Below are 19,173 nucleotides of genomic sequence, written 5' to 3'. Positions count from 1 at the left end.
GCAATTTGGTGAGGCACTGGAATGCTGTGGCTGAGAATTCTAGTTGCTCCTCTTAAGCTGCCAATTCCAAGATCCCATAGGATTTCATAGCAGTTAAAGTGGAATAATAACACTATAATTCTGTAGTGTGAATGGGCTCCTGGACTCAAACATTAGATATGTGGTTCCAAATAAGCTATGTAGGCTGGTCTGGTAAGGTAAAGGAAAATAGCTCCAACAGTCTTGGCCCTTTTTTCATATTTTGGTGTTTGTGTGGAATATGTGGATCTTCTTGTTGTGATTACTTAGGCCCTGTACAGATGGGCAGGAAGGGACGGCAATATGCTGCCCATTTCTGCTGCGGATCATTGCCGCAGCAACCACATGTGCACGGCAACAATCCACTGTAAGAAGGAGCTGCGAAACTCAGCTCTTTCCCATACTGCTGCCAAGGTGCCACTAGTGCCCTGGAGCGGTGCAGTGACGTCTCTTGTGAGCTGCCCCGTTTGGATGCAGAGCACAAGGCATGTCATCGGCACGCACTGTCTGAACACCTGCATGCCCAAAATGGCGCCGGGAGAGCACAGAGTGTGGGGATGCTCAGCACTCCTGAGCCATAATTTCAGCCCCAGGTCACTACAAAGCAGTGGTCTGTACCAGACCTTATATAACCATCCTTCCTTTTGACTATTGGAATCATATTTATGATGTTTAGCTATGGCTGTTCTATCCTCCAGCTCATAAAATATTTTCTAGCCATCTAAGCAAAGCTTGGAAAAGTTGCTTATTCAACCCCCACCAGCATGCCAAATGGCTGGGACATTCTGGGAGTAGTAGCTCATAAAAAGTAACTTCCTATTTCTGAACAGAATGTATGTATGTATGAATGACTGATTAATTAAATTAGTCTACTGACCATTTCAAACCATTACAAATAATAAAACAATGCAAATAAAAATACTGCAATGTAATAAACATGGCAGAGATTGACTGGTATGTGTATACATGCCTCCTTTTGAAAAGCTGACCCACTTCCATTATTTTCCTGTCTATTTTTTGTAAGGAGAAATGCATATTTTAATTATTCTTGTAGGGCACAGCATCCTTAGAGTATGCAAGGAAGATTGTGTTGTAGTGAATCTGAACTCAGAGGAATATTACACAGCTCAAAAAACGAAGAAGGGAAAAGGCCTAAAAGAAGACAACACGGACTTCAATTTCTAGACACAATGGGGTGTCATTTTAATGATTTCTTGATGTTCCCAATTGAGCCTTTGGTGCAAGGAGATATATGGCCTATCTATTCCCTTTTGTATTCAGATTTTTTTCCTGGTTTCTGTGACCTAAAAGTTATTTCACTATAGATTTATAGGTTGGATAAACATTCCTGCAGACCATTAAAGTGAATTTCAGTGGACCAAAAAGAACCTTCTTAATGATACAGAGCTAAAATAGGTTAGAAGAGCAACATTAATGCAACTAACAGTATAAATAGGTGTCCAGATAGCAATAGTAAGCAAGTACATTTTTATACCGCTTATCAGTGCACTTAAGCACTCCCTAAGCGCTTTACAATGTGTAAGCTAATTGCCCCCAACAAGCTGAATACTCATTTTAGCGACCTCAGAAGGATGCAAGCCTGAGTCGAGCTTGAGCCCTTGGCTGGTATTGAACTTGCAACTTTGTGGTTTGTGAGCAAGTGGCTGAAGTACAGGCATTTCACCACTGCACCACCAGGGCTCATCAAACTGTATCTTCAGTTTTCTGGAAGGATAAAACTTCAGTAATGTAGACATCACGCAATTGCTAAAGCTGCTTGTGGCAGGGGCAGCAGGAACTGATCGCCTGGTCTATAGCAGCCTGGAGTTTACAAAGCTCTCTTCCTCTACTGGTATTACAAGAAGAAGAAAAATGTAAAGTAATAAAGGAAAGAGAGAGAGAGAAAAAAGCTGTCATCCCCACCTCCCAACATAATCAAGGGACTCCCCCTACCATTTAGAATCAGCCTTTTGTGTGTGTGTGTGTGCTTCAAAAACTCTTTGGGAGGAATTCATTTGGCTAAATTGAGTCCCGCTTTGTAACCTTAAATTCTACAACTGATACTTTGAGATTACTAAACATATTTGAGGCACAAAGGTTAGGGCATATTCACACTGCAGAATTAAAGCAGTTTGACACTACTTTAACTACTATGACTCTGTCCTACAGAAACCTGGGATTTGTAGTTTGGTGAGGCACTCAAGCTCTCTGACAGACTAAGCTAATTACTTTGCCGAACTACAAATCTCAGGATTCCACAGGATGGAGCCATGACAGTTAAAGTGATGTCAAACTGCTTTATTTCTGCACTGTAGAAGAACTGTTAATAACTGATGGATATCAGCGAGGGAGGAATGGCAACTGGTCAAGAAACATAATTACAATTTATCGGAATTTATCTGGCAAGGAAAAAAAACTAGAATTAAATTTGCGGTTATGCAAGATAGAAAAGAAAAAGGTGGGATAGGGCTTCCTAATTTTAAATTATATTATAATGCATACACACGTCTGTGGATAAAAGACTGGATCCTGCTAGATAATAAAACATTGCTAGAATTAGCGCACACTAGTATGAAACAAGGCTGGCATGCATATTTGTGTTATAATACTGTTCAAATTGATAAAGAATTTAATTCGCATGCTATTAGAAACGCCTTATTTAAAGTATGGAAACAGTATAAAAACTGTGAAATCGAAGGCTTTCATGGCCGTCATCCATAGTTTTTTGTGGGTTTTTCAGACTATGTGGCCCCCCAGTTATTCCTTCTCCTCATTTGAATTACACTCCATTAGACTCTTTTTTCCTCTGCAACTTCGGGTTACCATCATCTATTGTCCTCCTGGTTCAGCGTCTCAATTTTTCACAGATTTTGAGTCTTGGTTGACATTTTTTCTTTCAGATACTGTCCCCTCCTTGATCTTAGGTGACTTTAACATCCACCTCGACGATCCCCAGAATTCCTCAACCTCTCGCTTCAGCTCTCTCTTAGCTTCCTTCGGTCTCCAACCCCATTCCAACTCTCCAACCCATTCCTTTGGTCACTGTCTCGACTTAGTTCTCCCCTCCAAGTGTGTCGTGTGTGACTACTTGGCTTCTGATTTCCCACTATCTGACCATCACCTACTTTCCTTTACTCTTACCTACATCCCTCCTCCCTGTCATACCGTCCTCCGCCAGTTCCGCGATCTTCATTCTCTTAACCTTAACCATCTCACTCAATACTTGGATTCATCCTTCGCTTCTCTCAATCTTGGGAACTCTGCTGACTCAGCTATGTCTTTACTGAATTCTACTCTCTCCTCAACTCTTGACAGCTTTGCCCCAGTTTCTACGCGCGTGTCCTCCTCTTCCTCTACGACTAGGCCTCAGCCCTGGATCACTCCCACTGTTAGATTTCTCCAGTCCTGCTCCCGAGCAGCCGAACGTCTCTGGAGAAAGTCCAGGGAGTGGGCCGACTTTATCCATTTTAAGTTCGTTCTTTTATCCTTTTCACGCACCCTGTCGATGGCAAAACAAGACTACTTCAAATCATTGATCTGCGCCAATGAGAGGCGCCCGCAGCGTTTGTTCTCCTGTTTCAACACACTGTTAAAACCCTCTCCTCCCTCCGTCTCTCCATTATTTTCTCCCTCCGACTTCGCCAATTACTTCATTACAAAGATCACTACCATTCGTTCTGAGTTAACTCCTCATGATTTGGCTCCCACCATTAATCTCCTCGCCCCATCCTACTAATAAACTCTCTGTGTTTCCTCCTGTTTCTTTGGAAGAACTCTCTTCGCTGCTGAACTCATCCAAACCTACCACCTGTTCTCTTGACCCACTTCCTTCTCATCTTCTAATCTCTATAGCCCCCTCTTTATTACCCTCCCTCCTCTATATCTTTAATCTCTCTCTCTCCTCGGGTTCCTTCCCCTCAGTCTTCAAACATGCCTTAGTTTCCCCTATCCTGAAAAAACCCTCTCTCGACCCCTCTTCCTTGGCTAGCTATCGTCCAATCTCTCTTCTTCCTTTTCTCTCCAAGGTGTTGGAACGAGTTGTCTATTCACGCTGTCTTGAGTTTCTTGAAACCAACTCCATTCTGGATCTCTTCCAGTCTGGTTTTCGCCCACGGCACTCCACAGAGACGGCCCTTACTAAGATCTCAAATGATCTTTTGCGGGCCAAGGCGAATGGCCTTTATTCTATCCTTGTCCTACTCGATCTGTCTGCGGCCTTCGACACCGTGGACCACTGTCTCCTGATAGATGTACTCGCTGACCTTGGTTTCTCGGGCCTTGTTCTCAATTGGTTCACATCTTACTTGTCAGATCGATCTTTTTCAGTGGTCTCAGGTGGTCAGACCTCGTCTTCTGTCCCCTTATCTGTTGGAGTTCCTCAGGGCTCTGTTTTGGGTCCCCTTCTGTTCTCTCTATACACACTCTCCCTTGGCAAACTTATCAGTTCTTTTGGTTTCTCCTACCATCTTTACGCCGATGATACCCAGCTGTACCTTTCCACCCCTAATCTTTCATCAGAGCTAGAGCAGCAAGTGTCATCCTGTTTAACAGCTGTCTCCCACTGGATGCACCATCGGCGTCTGAAGCTCAATATGTCCAAGACTGAGCTTCTTGTTTTCCCTCCTAAGCCCACCCTTCACTATTCCTTTTCTATTTCCGTCAATAACATCTCGATCCAGCCGGTCCAGGAAGCCCGCAGTCTCGGTTTCATCTTTGACTCCTCTTTGTCATTTATCCCACAGATCCAGACTACAGCCAAAGTCTGTAGATTTTTTCTCTATAATATCGCCAAAATCCGTCCATATCTCTCAGCTTCTACCACAAAAACACTGGTCCATGCCCTAGTGGTCTCACGATTAGACTACTGTAACCTCCTCCTGGCAGGGCTTCCTCTCTCTCACCTCCACCCATTAATTTCTGTTCAGCATTCAGCTGCACACATTATTTCACTCGCTCGCCGTTATGATCATGTCTCCCCTCTGTTGTCTTCCCTTCACTGGCTCCCTCTTCCTTTCCGCATCAGGTACAAACTTTTGCTACTCACCTTTAAAGCCCTGCATGGGCTGGCCCCTCTTTATTTAACTGATCTTCTCTCTCCCTACATTCCTACTCGCACTCTCCGCTCTGGTAGCCAAAATCTCCTCTCTCAGCCCAGGATCTTCTCTGCCCCGTCCCGGATCCGTCCCTTCTCTCTAGCTGCCCCTCATTCCTGGAACCTTCTTCCTCTGCATGCACAGCTCATCACTTCCCTAACCAGCTTTAAAGCTGAGCTGAAAACCATATTGTTTAGGGAAGCGTTCTCAGGGAATTTGTGATTGTTATCTGGCTGTCTGACAATATTTGATGTGATGTGATTTGTTTGATATTTGATGTTTTTAATCTGTTTTTTCCTTTCTATATGGTAATTTTATCTATTCCTCTTTTAATTGTTATTATCTTAGAATGTACGCCTTGGGCAGGCTTTTATTTACTCCTAATTTTACCGACTTTGTACAGTGCTGTGTATAATTACAGCGCTATAGAAATAAAGTTTAATAATAATAATAATAGTAATAATGTTCTAGAAGAGTTTCTTCCTGATGTTTTGCCAGCATCTGTGGCTGGCATCATCAGAGAATGCTTGCCTGGAAAGGGCTTGGGTATGTATATTGTGTGACCTGGAGAGGCAGGAGTGATTTGCATGTGTATTGTTCTGTTGCTAATGGCAGGCCTCAGGGTGGGAGGGTCTACAAAAGAGATTAGTATCTGCTTGATAGTGCTTATTGTCTGCTGGGAGATTTCTCATTTGCATTTGTTGAGTCTTTATCTTGTTATTTTTCAGGACTGATAGCCAAACCTTGTTTACTTTAAGGGTTTCCTCTTTCCTTTGAAATTGTCCAGGTGTTTGTGGATTTTAATGGCTTCCCTGTGCATCCTGACATGGTAGTGGTTGGCATGGTCCAAAATTTCAGTGTTTTCAAACAGTATTTTATGCCCAGGGTGGTTTGTAGCATGTTCTGCTACTGCTGATTTTTCTGGATGGCCCAGTCTGCAGTGTCTCTCGTGTTCCTTGATTCTTGTTTGCACACTGTGTTTGGTGGTCCCTATTTAGACTTGTCTGCATGGTATAGGGTAAAATCTTGTGGCTGTGAGAGGGTCTCTCTGGTCTTTGGCTGAGCGAAGCATTTGCTGAATTTTCTTCGTCAGTTTGTTAAGTTGTGCTTCCTCACCACTTTGCCTATTCTGTCTGTGACTCCTTTGATGTATGGTAAAAATACCTTTACTTTGGGTGGCTGCTTGTCTTCACTCCTCTGGGTTTACCTGAGCCAGGTCACACAATATATATACCCAACTTATTTCCAGGCAAGCATTCTCTGAAAATGCCAGCCACAGATGGCGAAATATCAGGAAGAAATTCTTCTAGAACATGGCCACATAGCCCGAAAAACCCACAAAAAAGTATAACAACTTCTTTTATTCAAAAATCCCTAAATGGACTTTTCCACAAGAAGCCTTTCATATAAATGAATATCCAAGGAACACGTCCTGGATTAAATATGAAGACCTACTGATATTTACAGAAGAAGTAATAAAAATTAAATCCAGAAGATTACACTAATTACAGTTTAGCATGGATAATGTCTACAATATTTAATAATAACAATTCTGGAAGGAGGAGGATGTTTATTTTTAAAACAGCTTGCATTTCCTTGTGTATTTTTACCCAATATATTTTACCCAGCTATAAGAAGAAGGGAAACCAATTGACTTGTTTCATTATTTGCAAATAAAAGTAGAATTTAATAAAGATATAAAATTAAATGGAATAGAAAATGACTGGAAGGATTTTGATAAAATCTTAATGGGAGGAGTAAAAGGATTTATTGAAAAAACTTATAAAATTATTCTAGGTCAGGGGTAGGCAACCTGCGGCCCGCAGGCTGGATGCGGCCCAGCGAGGCCTTGGGACCAGCCCCAGCCCAGTCCTGCCACTGATTGCCACTGAGGCCTTTGGGGGGCAATTGTCTATAGAAGCCTCAGAAACATGCATTTAAATTAACATTTTTAAAAAAATCAGCAAATTTTTTCGCGTGTCCTCCATTTTTTTAAAAAAAAAGTATTTTCGGGGCTTTATTTTGCCCTACATTTGTCCTGGTTTATTTATATATTTAATTGTTTAAAAATTATTTAATTATTTATTTTTTGGCTTAGGCCCCCCCAGTTGTCTGAGGGACAGCAACCCGGCCCCCGGCTCAAAAAGGTTGCCTACCCCTGTTCTAGGTATTGAATAAAAGGAAAAGACCATTAAAGAATGCATGATTAAGTGGATGCAAAATATAGGAAGACTGATACTTGGGAACATACTTAGGAAAACAACCAAAAATTCACCAAATGTAATACATTAAAAGAAAACTATCTAAAGATTTTAAATAGATTTTACCTAACCCCATCCAGATTAGCTAAAACGAATAAACAATGCAATAGTCATTGTTGGAAATGTAAAGGAAAACTCGGTACCATGTACCACGTTTGGTGGCAATGCAACAAAGTTAAAAAATATTGGGTAAAAATACACTAGGAAATGCAAGCTGTTTTAAAAATAAACATCCTCCTCCTTCCAGAATTGTTATTATTAAATATTGTAGACATTATCCATGCTAAACTGACACAAAATGTAATTAGTGTAATCTTATATATGTTATAGGCAGCACAAATAGTGTTTGCTAAACATTGGAAATCCATGGTGATCCCAACAATAGAGGAATCGAAAGAATGGATATATGACTACTTTATTATGGACAGACTGACTATGCACGCTACAGGGAAAACAAGCCAAGAATTTGAAAGTAAATGGCAGAAGATTGAAAAAATGTGGGATAAAGACTAGACAAGGACACATGCATATAACTACGAAGAACTTTATTATTTAGAAACATAGTGGTTATTATATATTTATAGATATAGATACTATGACAAAACAGAACAACTTACTTAAATTTTCTGGTTTATTATGTTATACACTTAAACAATGTTGGTATATAAAGAGACAAATCTAATTTTATAAATACATATACATCCCTTCCCTTCCCTTCCCTTTTCCCTTCCCCCCTCTCCTCCCTTTCACCTTTACTGTAACTCTCAAACTTCAATACAAATTATTAAGAATTTTTAAAAAAGAAACACAATTACAACTGGACAGAGGAGTTTGTGGTCTTCTGGATCTTATTGGAGTCCAATTCCTACCAATTTCATCAGCCTCAACAATGGTGAGGGATGATGGAAGTAGTAGTTTATCAGCTTGATTAACAAAACTGCCAAGACACTGCTATAGAGAGGATCCAAATGGTGGTTTAAATTGATTACTTAGGTAGTTTGGTTTAGGAAATGTGGAAAGATCTTGTTACAGGTATTTAATATTGGTCTTTTCTCAATTGTTATTAGTCTCAATTGTCTATAGCTGATCTCAAAGAACACTCCCACTTCTGACTTTGATAGCATGGAAAACAGACGACAATTTGGTCATTTTAATGATTGGTAGTAGTTTGTTCTATTGATTGTATTTTTAGATAATACTGTATCTTGTATTTTATTGTTGATTTTATTCTCTGTTGTAATCCCACCTCAATCCACCGGGAGAGGCGGGAAATTCAAATAAATTTACATCTATCTGGTGAATCTGGATATAAAACCACAGCAACTGAACTGTCAAGGAATACAGATAACCAAATAGTGCTGTGGCAAATGAACACTGAGGGAGGTAAATGCAAACTGAATGGTTTAAAAGATTTTCATCTGATTATTCTGGCCAACTGCATGTTTGTTCAATTAAGCCTGCTGGAATTCATTATGTCATTGAATCAGGACCTGGATTTGACTCCTAACTTACAATTTTTGTACCCTCCTTCAATTATATTCTGAGAATAGTATATGACTATTTAGTACTGTATAGAGATAGCCTTACATTGTTTACACAAGTTTTATTATTTGCCCAAAATTATTAAATTTGTGTGATATTTGTACAAAATTACTGTGAACTAAAAATACCTCACTAAAAGTCTGCTTTTCTCAAGGGAAGGACAGTTGGCAGTGGAAAAAAAATCCAGTCTCCCAGGTCATTTCTAGGAAAGGAGTTTTATTGCTGAACCCACTATGAAATTAAGGTATCATAACAAACTATTACACATTCCACCCACAAAAACTGAACTAACTGACAGAAATTAATGAACAAAATAGCAGCAGCAGCAACAACAACAAGAGGAAGACAATGCAGAGAAACAGGAGAGTCATGAGGGAACCAATGTGAAATGAACAAAATCATGTTCCCAGAGAAGGTTGGGAGTGTGTGTTTCCCTATTCCAAAGAATGTGGAGAAAACCTTAAAAATGTAGTTGCCCAGCATTACATTACAAATAACAGCATAATGAAGAGAGAAAACCATCAAACCCCTTTGTAAGGAAGGCAAACCACACTAAACTTGAAAAAGTGAGCCCTAACAAATAACTGGACAAAAGATGGAAGGCTTAACTTCTTTTCCTTTAGATTCTAAAATTCAGAAGAAGCAGAAATTAACTGTTAAGAACTTGTCTTTCTCTCGTTGCATGGGAAAGACAGTGCAGGAATGGTAAACAAATAAACCAACAGTGTATCCAAAGATAGGATCCCAAGGCCAATAGTTGAACTGAGTCTTTCTAGGGCTACAAAAGCCTAGGCTTGTGAACTACCCATTCTGTTGAATGTACAGTTTAAAATGTAGGTGTGTATGGATAATATGGTGGCTAATCTTGCATTCAAGAACATTGAAACTCTATGGGAATTATAGACTAAGGCAGTATGCTGTGTCAGTATCATAAAAACAGTCACGGAGAACTTAGAGGTGGATTCCTGGAGGACACAGTAATGATGCTGTGCAGATAGTGTGGCCTCATAATATAGAATTTGATAGCTCTGCATACATGTAAGGCAAGGCTCCTCCAAATGCCATTAAGACTGAAACTCCTCATCTTCCTCACCATTGGCTCTGCTGGCTGAAGATGCAGATACTTCCAGCCAAACATCACCTGTGGGGCTGAATGACTCCCACATCCTGTTAACCAATACCATTCTCTTTTTAAGAACTGTAGTGTGTCCGTTACTGTTATGAAAAGCTGGAGTAATATTATATCTTCTATGTGGGGCAACAGATTTGCTACCACTCTAGTAGTTTTCTCAAAACTGAGGATGGAAACAATGAATCTACTCTATATAGGTGATCTTTCTCTAGATCAGGGGCAGGGAACTTTCGATGGATAAGGAACTGCATTAGGGCCCCCATGGACTTTGAAGAGCCATACCCCACACTGTATCCCTCTCCCACTGTATCCCTCTCTTGTGCCAAATCCTGGGTATATTTTTCTTCCCCCCTTGACTTTTGGGGGGAGCACATTTAAAATTCTTATTTTTTTCCCCTGGGTTTTGCTTGAAAAGTGAAGATAGCAATCTGGTGACCTTCATCCCTTTGTTATAGGAATAGACATCCTGTATCCTATAGTGGCCAGTCCAAAGGGAGCATCTCTGTTTGCTCCAATGACTTATGGAACTGTTTGTTGACTGGTGGAAATTTGCTATGAAGCGGTGGTGTTTACATGGACTTCCAACAAGCTATAATCCTGCTGGGACCTGCTTGATCACAGTAAGGACAGGTCATCTAGAGGTGGGAGGCAGAAATGATTTGAAGATTGCCTTTCATGGGAGGTACATTTCCATTTGCATTTCTACTTTAAGAGAGAACCATTTGTTTATAAATGAGATCTTAGTTATGACAACTTTTTAAAATGTTAAGTAACACATAGAAAGTTTGGTTAAATATTGATACTCTAATAGATAATATGATTTAAATTCAAAGAAATATAAAATGGGTTTCTCAAGCCCATGGTAACTTGCTTTTCTGAAATAGTTTCCTGCTCCACAGCTCAATTTTTTTACAGCAAGTGCAAAGGGTCTGTGGGGGGGGGGGGGGGGGGCTTCAAGAGAAAATGCAAAGTGGTTCCACAATTATTAAACAGATGTTATAATAGTGATGGCGGTTTAAAAAAGCAACTCCTGTGTCACTGCTATAACATCTATAAGGCAACAGAGCCAGATGGAGATTTCAGCCTTTGTTATGGCTAACAGCTTTTGTTGCACTTTTCCTACTGGAATGTGTGTCTAATCCTTTTAAAAAGCTACCTTTACTAGCACCCATCACAATTTCTCCTGACAACGAATTCCATAAGTTGGTTATGCATGGTATAAGATAGGAATTTACTTGTGTCAGTAAGTCTGTACAATATGCATCTGTTTAAGCTGTAGAAAAGCAACAATTACAAAAGAATTACTACAGAAGCAATTATAGTATGCTTTTACTCACCTGTCTATCTACTTCTGGAAGCAAAAGCAAGAGGTACTGCTGGAAATGCTGAGGTAAGGAAAGAAATGTGTGTTTGTTTATTAAAGCCCTCAGATTAGTATTCACAAGAATAGATCCTGGTGTTTCTATGTCAATATCCTCAGCTTTGGTCCATTTCAAATGTCCTGAATTAAAAAACAAAACAAAAACAATTTTAATATTACAACAAAAACATGGTGAGGAATGGTTTTTTTTTTAAAAAAAACACTTTGAAGCCTCATTTCAGGTGGTACAGCAAGATTTTCAAGAGTTTTATCGTTGTTGCTGTGTGTCTTTGTTGTTTCCAACTTATGGCGACACTAAGGTGACCCTATAATGGTGATTTCTTGGCAAGATATGTTCAGAGAATTGTTGCCTTGCTCTCCTCTGAGGATGAGAGAGTGTGACTTGCCCAAGATCACCGAGTTGGCTTCCATAGCTGAATGAGGATTCAAACCCTGGTCTCCCGAGTCATAGTCCAATACTCAAACCACTATGCCACATCAGCTCACTTTCTTTGATTAATCTCACAGTTTTTTCCCTCTCATATTTATGCAACATCTGTCTTTTTACTCTAATTGAAAAGAAACACTTTGTATCTTATTTCAAAGAAAAAACTGTCAAAATAAAGGGAATGAGTCAATTTCTAGTCTTATGGGTCAATTTCTAATATCATTGATTGGTCGAACTATAGTGTCCAAATGCCAGTTGCTAAACAAAACTTGTCAAAAGCAAACAACAAGTAAATTATGCTTTAAAAAATTCTGGTTGCTTGAATGCTTTTCAAGCCAATGGCCTAGTTCAAAAATATACCTTTCCTCCACATTCTCTCTTCATTCTTTTTACAACCTGTTTCAGACTATAAGCTTCTGAATTAATCTGTAAAATTTTAAATCCTCTCTATTTTTATCCTTTAGCAAAACATAAAGAAAAATATCCTTAAAACTATAAATAAATATTTTTAATGCCTGAAAGACAGTCTAAAATATTAATGACGTGGGTAACTAATATTAGCTTTTTATACTATATCACATTGCAGTACATTGGGTTGCATGTTTATAGTCATAACTTTTTATTGCATTCCTCTCCCCCCATCTTTTCCAGTTCCGTAATATCTTTGAGGTATAGCGACAACACATAGGATAGACAGTATTCCAAAGATGAACAAACCACAGATTTGTATAAGATAAATGTGATATAGAAATTTTATTTCGGATTCCTTTTTGAAATGATCCTCAACACTGAATCCAGACTTTTCCTATTGCACTTAAGTTGTGTCTACTTGTCAGTTAAAGGCTGCTCAGATCCCATCAGATTCAATGCAGAGGTGTTTTTTTTTAAAAAAAACAAACAAACACCCTAAAATGTATCAGTTTAAACTGGTTTATGTTGGGCGACATTTAACATTCTAATGCCCATTTCCCAAGTTTGGAAAGATCCTTTGGATACTCTTTGCATTTCACTTTTTGTTTTAATCATCCTAAATGACTTGGTGTTGTCAACAAACATGATGATGCCCCTTTTTGCCCCTAAAATCCTTCATTTTACTGCAGTCCCGTGTTCCTGAAAAGTGGGAATCTATCCTGATAGCATGGACTAGGTATGGCGGCTCTAGGTAAGGGAATCAGCCAAAACTGAGCAGAGGCAGATCAAGTAGTCCTGCCACTTGATTTTGAACCTCTCTCTTCCTGCATTTCTTTGTGACATAATTCAAGCTGTTCAGAAAGGTCTCCAACCCTCCAAAGATATTTTGCAGGAGCAGAGAGGAGAGGGAGGATCAGTTGCATGTGACCTTCCATTCAACAACAGTGTGCAGACTTACAAGAACTGTACTGGCTTCCAATTTGTTTCCAAGCCATACTAGTCTTGATCCCCTCCTACATGAGCCTGCCTGAAATCAAACCATTAGTGGGGGGCCTGCTACATATCAGAACACTATAACCTCCAAATAGATCAAGGGAAGTGTTTTTATACGCGGGTGGGGGGGTATTTGTGTGCGTGCGTGCAAGAATAAAAAACTTAATAAAACCTCAAATTGACCAATTGTAGGTGTTTCAAAGAAACATGTAGCATACAAGAGAAAATTATAACAAGTAGTACACCAGTATATTCACTTATTTTGGAATTTCTTGTTCTAATTTTTTATTGTGTGCTGTATGTTTCTTTTGAAACACTTACAATTGGTCACTTTGAGGATTTATAAATAGTTTTTATTATTGCGCACACACACATATTTTTGGTACCTTTATAAATTAAAAGTCCTTGATCTATTTGGAGGTTATAGGGTTCTTACTGTCGCGGGGGGGGGGGATGGTTGTATTAAATCTGCTGGGGGTTTCCCCTTATGGTTGAATTAAACCTGCTACATATGTCACCAATCCCATGAGCCTAGGCTAGTTGGTAAACTAGACAGAACTTTCTCTGTAGCAGCACCCTTTCTGTGGAACTCCCTCCCAAGAGAGGCCATGCTGGATCCATCCTTTCTCAGCTTTCAGTAGAGTCTTAAAATTAGGGATGCCAATTCTGACTGCTTTTAAACTATTTGTCTGATTTTACACCTGCTTTTATAGAGGTGGCTAAATTGCCTTTGTTTTTTAAATGATTTATTTACTGTTTTTAAAATGTTTTATCCACTGTGCATCACCCCAGGGGCCAAGTGGGTCAAGAGGTAATAAATAAAGGCATTGAAAAATAAACGAACAAAATAAACACAACTGCAGAACATAATCCTGGGTTTTCAGAACAGAGAAAGAATTCTAAGGTCAGCTGTTGCAGGTGTTCAGATTAATTCATTTAAAAAACATATTTATTTATTTAATTTCTAATATGTCCTAAAGATCTATCACCCCTTCCGTCCTCTCTCTCTCTCTCTCTCTCTCACACACACACAGTCACCTCACCAGGTTAAACTTCTGAAAGTCCCCAAGAGCCAAAGAGGAACTCACTAACTGTTACCCTTAAATTGCATTGAAACTGAAGACCTCTCAGCATTTCAACACAGAAAAGAGCTATTTCTTGTATATAAGAGAGCTAAGGAATTGACCCAAGGGCCCATATAGTAATATTTCTAGTTAATAGAACATGTTGTCAATTAAACAAAAAACCATTCACTTTAATTTTTCCAGTTCTGCATCAGAAAAACACTCATAGCTTTTCAGATAACATTATATCTTACTTTTTCATCCAAAACAACAGCTTAATATGTCATACAGTTGGAAGACACAGTAATAACTAAAACTAAACACATTTCCACCTAATCTTCATTATGGACTTTGATGGAGATTGAAAATAGGCCAGAAAAAACTCTTGGAAATATTTGATGTAACAAAGCATCACAATCACTGTTACAGAAAAGGTTTTCCACCCCCATTCATTTATAGCCCCTTGTTAATATTCTCAGGTCAAAGCAATGCCACTTGAGTTCAGTGAATCAACCACACTCCAAATATTGATTATGGGCTATTAAAAACCTTTGCTGCAGAAACTTAATGACTGAATTTTATCCAAATGAACTAAAAGAACATTTGGTACTTTAAAGAATTGTACTTGATGATGTACTTGACAATTAAACCAGGTTTAATTATCAGGCAAAACATACATTCTTTAGGAAACAGAGGTGTTTGTTTGGTGCATAATTCAGAAGCAACTTACAAAAAAGAAGATGTCACAAACAGATTTTAAAAAAAGAATAAATAATCTTGTTGTGAGTTCATTTTTCACTTATCTGATACGACCATTCTGTTAGATTGCTACAAACAAGGTAAAGTATTCAATGGACATCTAAATGTGCCCATTGCTCTAAGGAGGTTAAAAAATAGTTATATGGATATCAGTTTTGAAAAGATCAGATACTAGACAGCTGGAAGGATGCAATGCAGTTGAAAACAATAAAAAGTAAAAAAATACTGCCAACATTTAGTTGGAAGTATTATATTTCTTAAGGGAGCAGAGAACCTCTCCTTCACAAAGCAAGAAATGTTTGTTCTGTCACATGACTTATTTAGACATGTTGTCACCCAAGATAACTAGTTGCATATAAATCAGCAACAAGGTAAAAAAAAAATCCAACATAGTGCTTAGACGTCTAACAACAGGAAAGTAATATATTTGTTCTGGAAAAAAATGTTTTAAAACTCGTAACAAGAAAGGAGAGGCAATATAAGTGTTTCACTAAGAGAAATATGCAACATTATGCTATTCCATTCAGGAATGAGTAGAAATATAATAGGAAGCAAGAATATGTCTCTCTTAGAAGAAGATGAAGCAAGAAACAGTTGGCTGCAAAATGGCCAATTTAAGATAGCATGGGTCTGTCAGATTGAAAAGGTCAACAGCAGAAAAGCATGCTGGGGGAAAGGTCCCAATAAGAGGGCACCCCTGCAGAGTTCAGAGGGACAAAGGAAACAGCCAAGGAAGGCACTTAAGCACTTAAAATATCCAAAAACATCAGAGAGACAATATAAAAACTTTCTATAGCAAGAGTAAAATATGTATATATTCTATAATCTAAAATAACTGACAAAAAAGAGGACATTTTAGAAACCTACTCACCTAAACCAGATTTTTTTAATCTCTTTAAGTGCTGGCTCATTTGTTTTCCAGTTGGAGACTTTTGCCCATGTTTCATTTCTTTATCAGAACTGTCTGCTTCACCATTTTTAGATTCAGACCCTTTAAAAAACAAACATTATACTGAAGTGCTTCCCCACTTGGGAAAAATAAAACAAAAGCAAAAGGTAGGGTTTTTTTTTAGTTTTGTTTATAAACTGAGAGTGACATCTTCATCAGCTACTCTATTTAAAGGTAATGCTTTCTGCTTGACAATTTGATTCCCTGTCACTGGCCGCAATGATGCAAAGGCTCATAAATCCATTAAGTGGTGAAAACAAGTTTCTTGAATGTAGCAGTCAATAAAGATGTTTGCTAATCCAATATAAATAATCCTCTTCTGTGATAGCTGAAGGACATCTTTAAAAAAACAATCAGGTTTCCATTCTATAGGGATAAAGAAATAAAAGAAAGAAGGGAATGTCCTCCCTTTGTAAAGTTAATTTTCTCCCACGTTTGGAGAGGAAAAATCTACAATAAAAAGTGACCCAGATCTCAGTACAATCTATCCACAGTGAAGCATTTAACAGCCACAACTAAAGGTTAGGGTTGCACTGTGGTGATTAGCATGGAACCAGAACACAAAATCGTATTAAAAGGACAACTATTATTGCAAGACACAACCAAGAGAGACATTCATACTCCCAGAGGAGCTGTGATGGTGATTTATTTTGCCCCCTGATGGGATTGCATGTCAGTCTCTAGTTGTCCCATTAGGAATCAGCATTCAAAGTGCTATTTTGCATTCCTTTATAACAGAACTAGTAATGTTGACTTTACAAAAAACAGAACACAACACCTCTTTCCTTTATTCTTCATCTTACAAAAACAGAATTAAATTCCCTTTCCTTTTAATTTATAACATTGTTCAAGGAATAAGAATAAAACTCCAGTATACAGAAACAGCAGCATTAATTTCACCCACCCTATTTTTTTACATTATAGCTTCACCCACAAGGATTGCTTTTTGACTAGAAACTCTAGTTGCAGATTGTCTTTTAGCTATTTACCTGAAGGTGAATCCGACTGCTCATCAGACACCTTTAATGGTGTCAAAACAACACGAGGAACAGTCTTGTTTACCATCATTGAGACTCCATTTCTTCTTTTCTGCTGCTGTCTCAAAGCCTACAAAGAACAAAATAGAAAAATATAACACAAAATGCTGCTTACATGAGACATTCAACAACAATCCAATTGATCCATAAAATAAATATTGTTATCCACCTACAAGTTTTCCAGGCTTCATATTACCTTCTTTTCATGCCGTTTAACTTAAACATTTTCTACACACATAACTACAACAGCAACAACAACACACACATATATACAGGGATAAGGGAAATGCACCTTTAAAACAATTACCTAAAACAATTTTGACAACAAAGAAGCACTCATTACTGTATGTTCTACCTTAGCAGCAGATACATGGGAACCCATGGAATTTGATACTAATACTTCCAAGTAAAAGAAATATTTTTAAACCCAGGCTAAAATGTGTCTCTGTACATCTCTTGCAGGTGCATCTTCTCCCGTATACTGCTCAGTCAATCAAGTTAACACAGTGTCATCAGTATGTACAGCATGTAAGGGCTACAGTATTGATGCACTCACTCAGCCGTGAGTAGTGCTGCACAAAATCACTGCACATGGCAGGAATCATTTATTTCTGTGAAGGGAATCGGTCCTAATCTTGGAAAACCTTGCAGCACTTGGCTTCTGTCTGCTTGACTTTGGGCATTAACCTTCAGAACATGAATATGATGGTATTCTGGAAAATCTGCGGGGAAATGATACAAGAATAAATATCTACAAATGGGAGGGGGGATTGTGTCTGTTTTATAACTGGATCTGCTACGGGGATGATAATGCAATACAAAATACGAACAGAAAACTGAATAGCTGCCAGGATATTTTAGACAGTAAATGAGCCCAGACTGGAAGGTCAGGAAACATATTAATGTGAGAATTTGCTGGTTAAAGAATTTATAAGCAAAAATATGCAAGCTGAACAAGTCACAACACATCAGCTCATTGCTGATTATCAAGTACTCGCCTGTAATCTTCATTTTATCCTCTCATCTTTGATTCGTGTATGTGTGTGCACGCACACATACACACACACACGAACAACTCCATATCACTAAGGGAGATAATTCCTACTATGAAATATTATCCTCTGTCTTCTTGTCATCACAAATGACTAATGATTTGTGAGGTTAATGCTGTAATTGTAATACAGCTGTAGTCTATTTAGAAGACATTGCTTTGCATAACACTTTGAAAGCCAAAAGAATTGAAAGCAATTAATTTCAATTCCTTTACATAACAATGCTTGATGCCACAAATTCAGCCACATTTAAAAACACACACTCACAACAAAAAGCATAGTCAAATTATTTTATGGCTATTTCATTACAGAGTACGTATGTACATGGAAAGGAGGGTTTACAAAATGGCTGTCAACCAACTAAATTTTTTAAAACTAATAATTGCTTTTAATCAACTCAATTTACATACATTTGTACTTTGTCAAAACACCAATGGAGATATCTTTTAAAGTTTATTAAAACTTCTCTTGTCTTCTCAGCTTCTCTTAACTGCAAGATAATATAAAAATGAACAAAAATGAACAAACACTACCATTCATTAGCAGATGGAAAGGCTACCTTTAATACTTCTTTTTCATCACCTTGGGAAGCTGAACTACAATACATTCCTGTTACACTGACATAACACAGAGAAGCAGTTTCAAATATGAATGTTCAAATCCCATCAGTATTGTGGCAGATCTTGGTTTAAAAGACATATTGACATTGATTTCAGCTGAGTGCTGTCAGCTTTAGTTGCCTGTGGTTCCTATTGCTAGAAGATAAACCACTCTGGTTTCACCCTGAAATGCAAAATATCTGCAATCCTTAGAAGCAAACTGAAATTTTAAGTTTTTTCTCTATATCTGACCAAGGGAAGAAGTTATATGTCTACAGTGCCTACACAAAAATGTGCCCTTCAGTGCCAGGTCCTATATGTGTGTCTTAACCCCTTCCTCTCCTTGTACTGCCTGCAAATTAGTGGTGGAAAGAATATTTGAAACACTTGGAAAATGGACCAAAATATGTTTCTCAAGTATTGAGAAACCCTAATGAGAAAATCCTGCACTACCA

The 19,173-nt window shown here is 38.3% G+C and overlaps 2 protein-coding genes across 11 annotated transcripts in view; both read right to left on the bottom strand.

Annotated features, from left to right (window-relative positions):
• SPIDR (scaffold protein involved in DNA repair) overlaps positions 1-19,173 on the bottom strand; it is a 1,328,422-nt gene that overhangs the window by 1,065,360 nt on the left and 243,889 nt on the right. The window lies entirely within an intron of this gene.
• ASXL3 (ASXL transcriptional regulator 3) overlaps positions 1-19,173 on the bottom strand; it is a 166,835-nt gene that overhangs the window by 20,602 nt on the left and 127,060 nt on the right. For 8 of the 10 annotated variants that reach the window (XM_042463164.1, XM_042463162.1, XM_042463160.1 and 5 more), the window contains 3 exons: positions 17,020-17,137; positions 15,953-16,072; positions 11,384-11,547 (listed from right to left, as the gene is read on the bottom strand). In XM_042463164.1, the coding sequence (XP_042319098.1) occupies positions 11,384-11,547; positions 15,953-16,072; positions 17,020-17,137 (402 nt within the window). Of the gene's footprint in view, positions 1-11,383; positions 11,548-15,952; positions 16,073-17,019; positions 17,138-18,529; positions 18,636-19,173 lie in introns of those variants that run through there. The other 2 variants (XM_042463170.1, XM_042463166.1) reach the window with 2 other exon arrangements.

Source organism: Sceloporus undulatus, chromosome 4, assembly GCF_019175285.1.
Source record: "Sceloporus undulatus isolate JIND9_A2432 ecotype Alabama chromosome 4, SceUnd_v1.1, whole genome shotgun sequence".
In the NCBI taxonomy this organism is placed as follows: Eukaryota; Metazoa; Chordata; class Lepidosauria; order Squamata; family Phrynosomatidae; genus Sceloporus; species Sceloporus undulatus.
The sequence above is the reverse complement of the archived record's forward strand: the minus strand, read 5'-3'. Positions and strand labels throughout refer to the sequence as shown.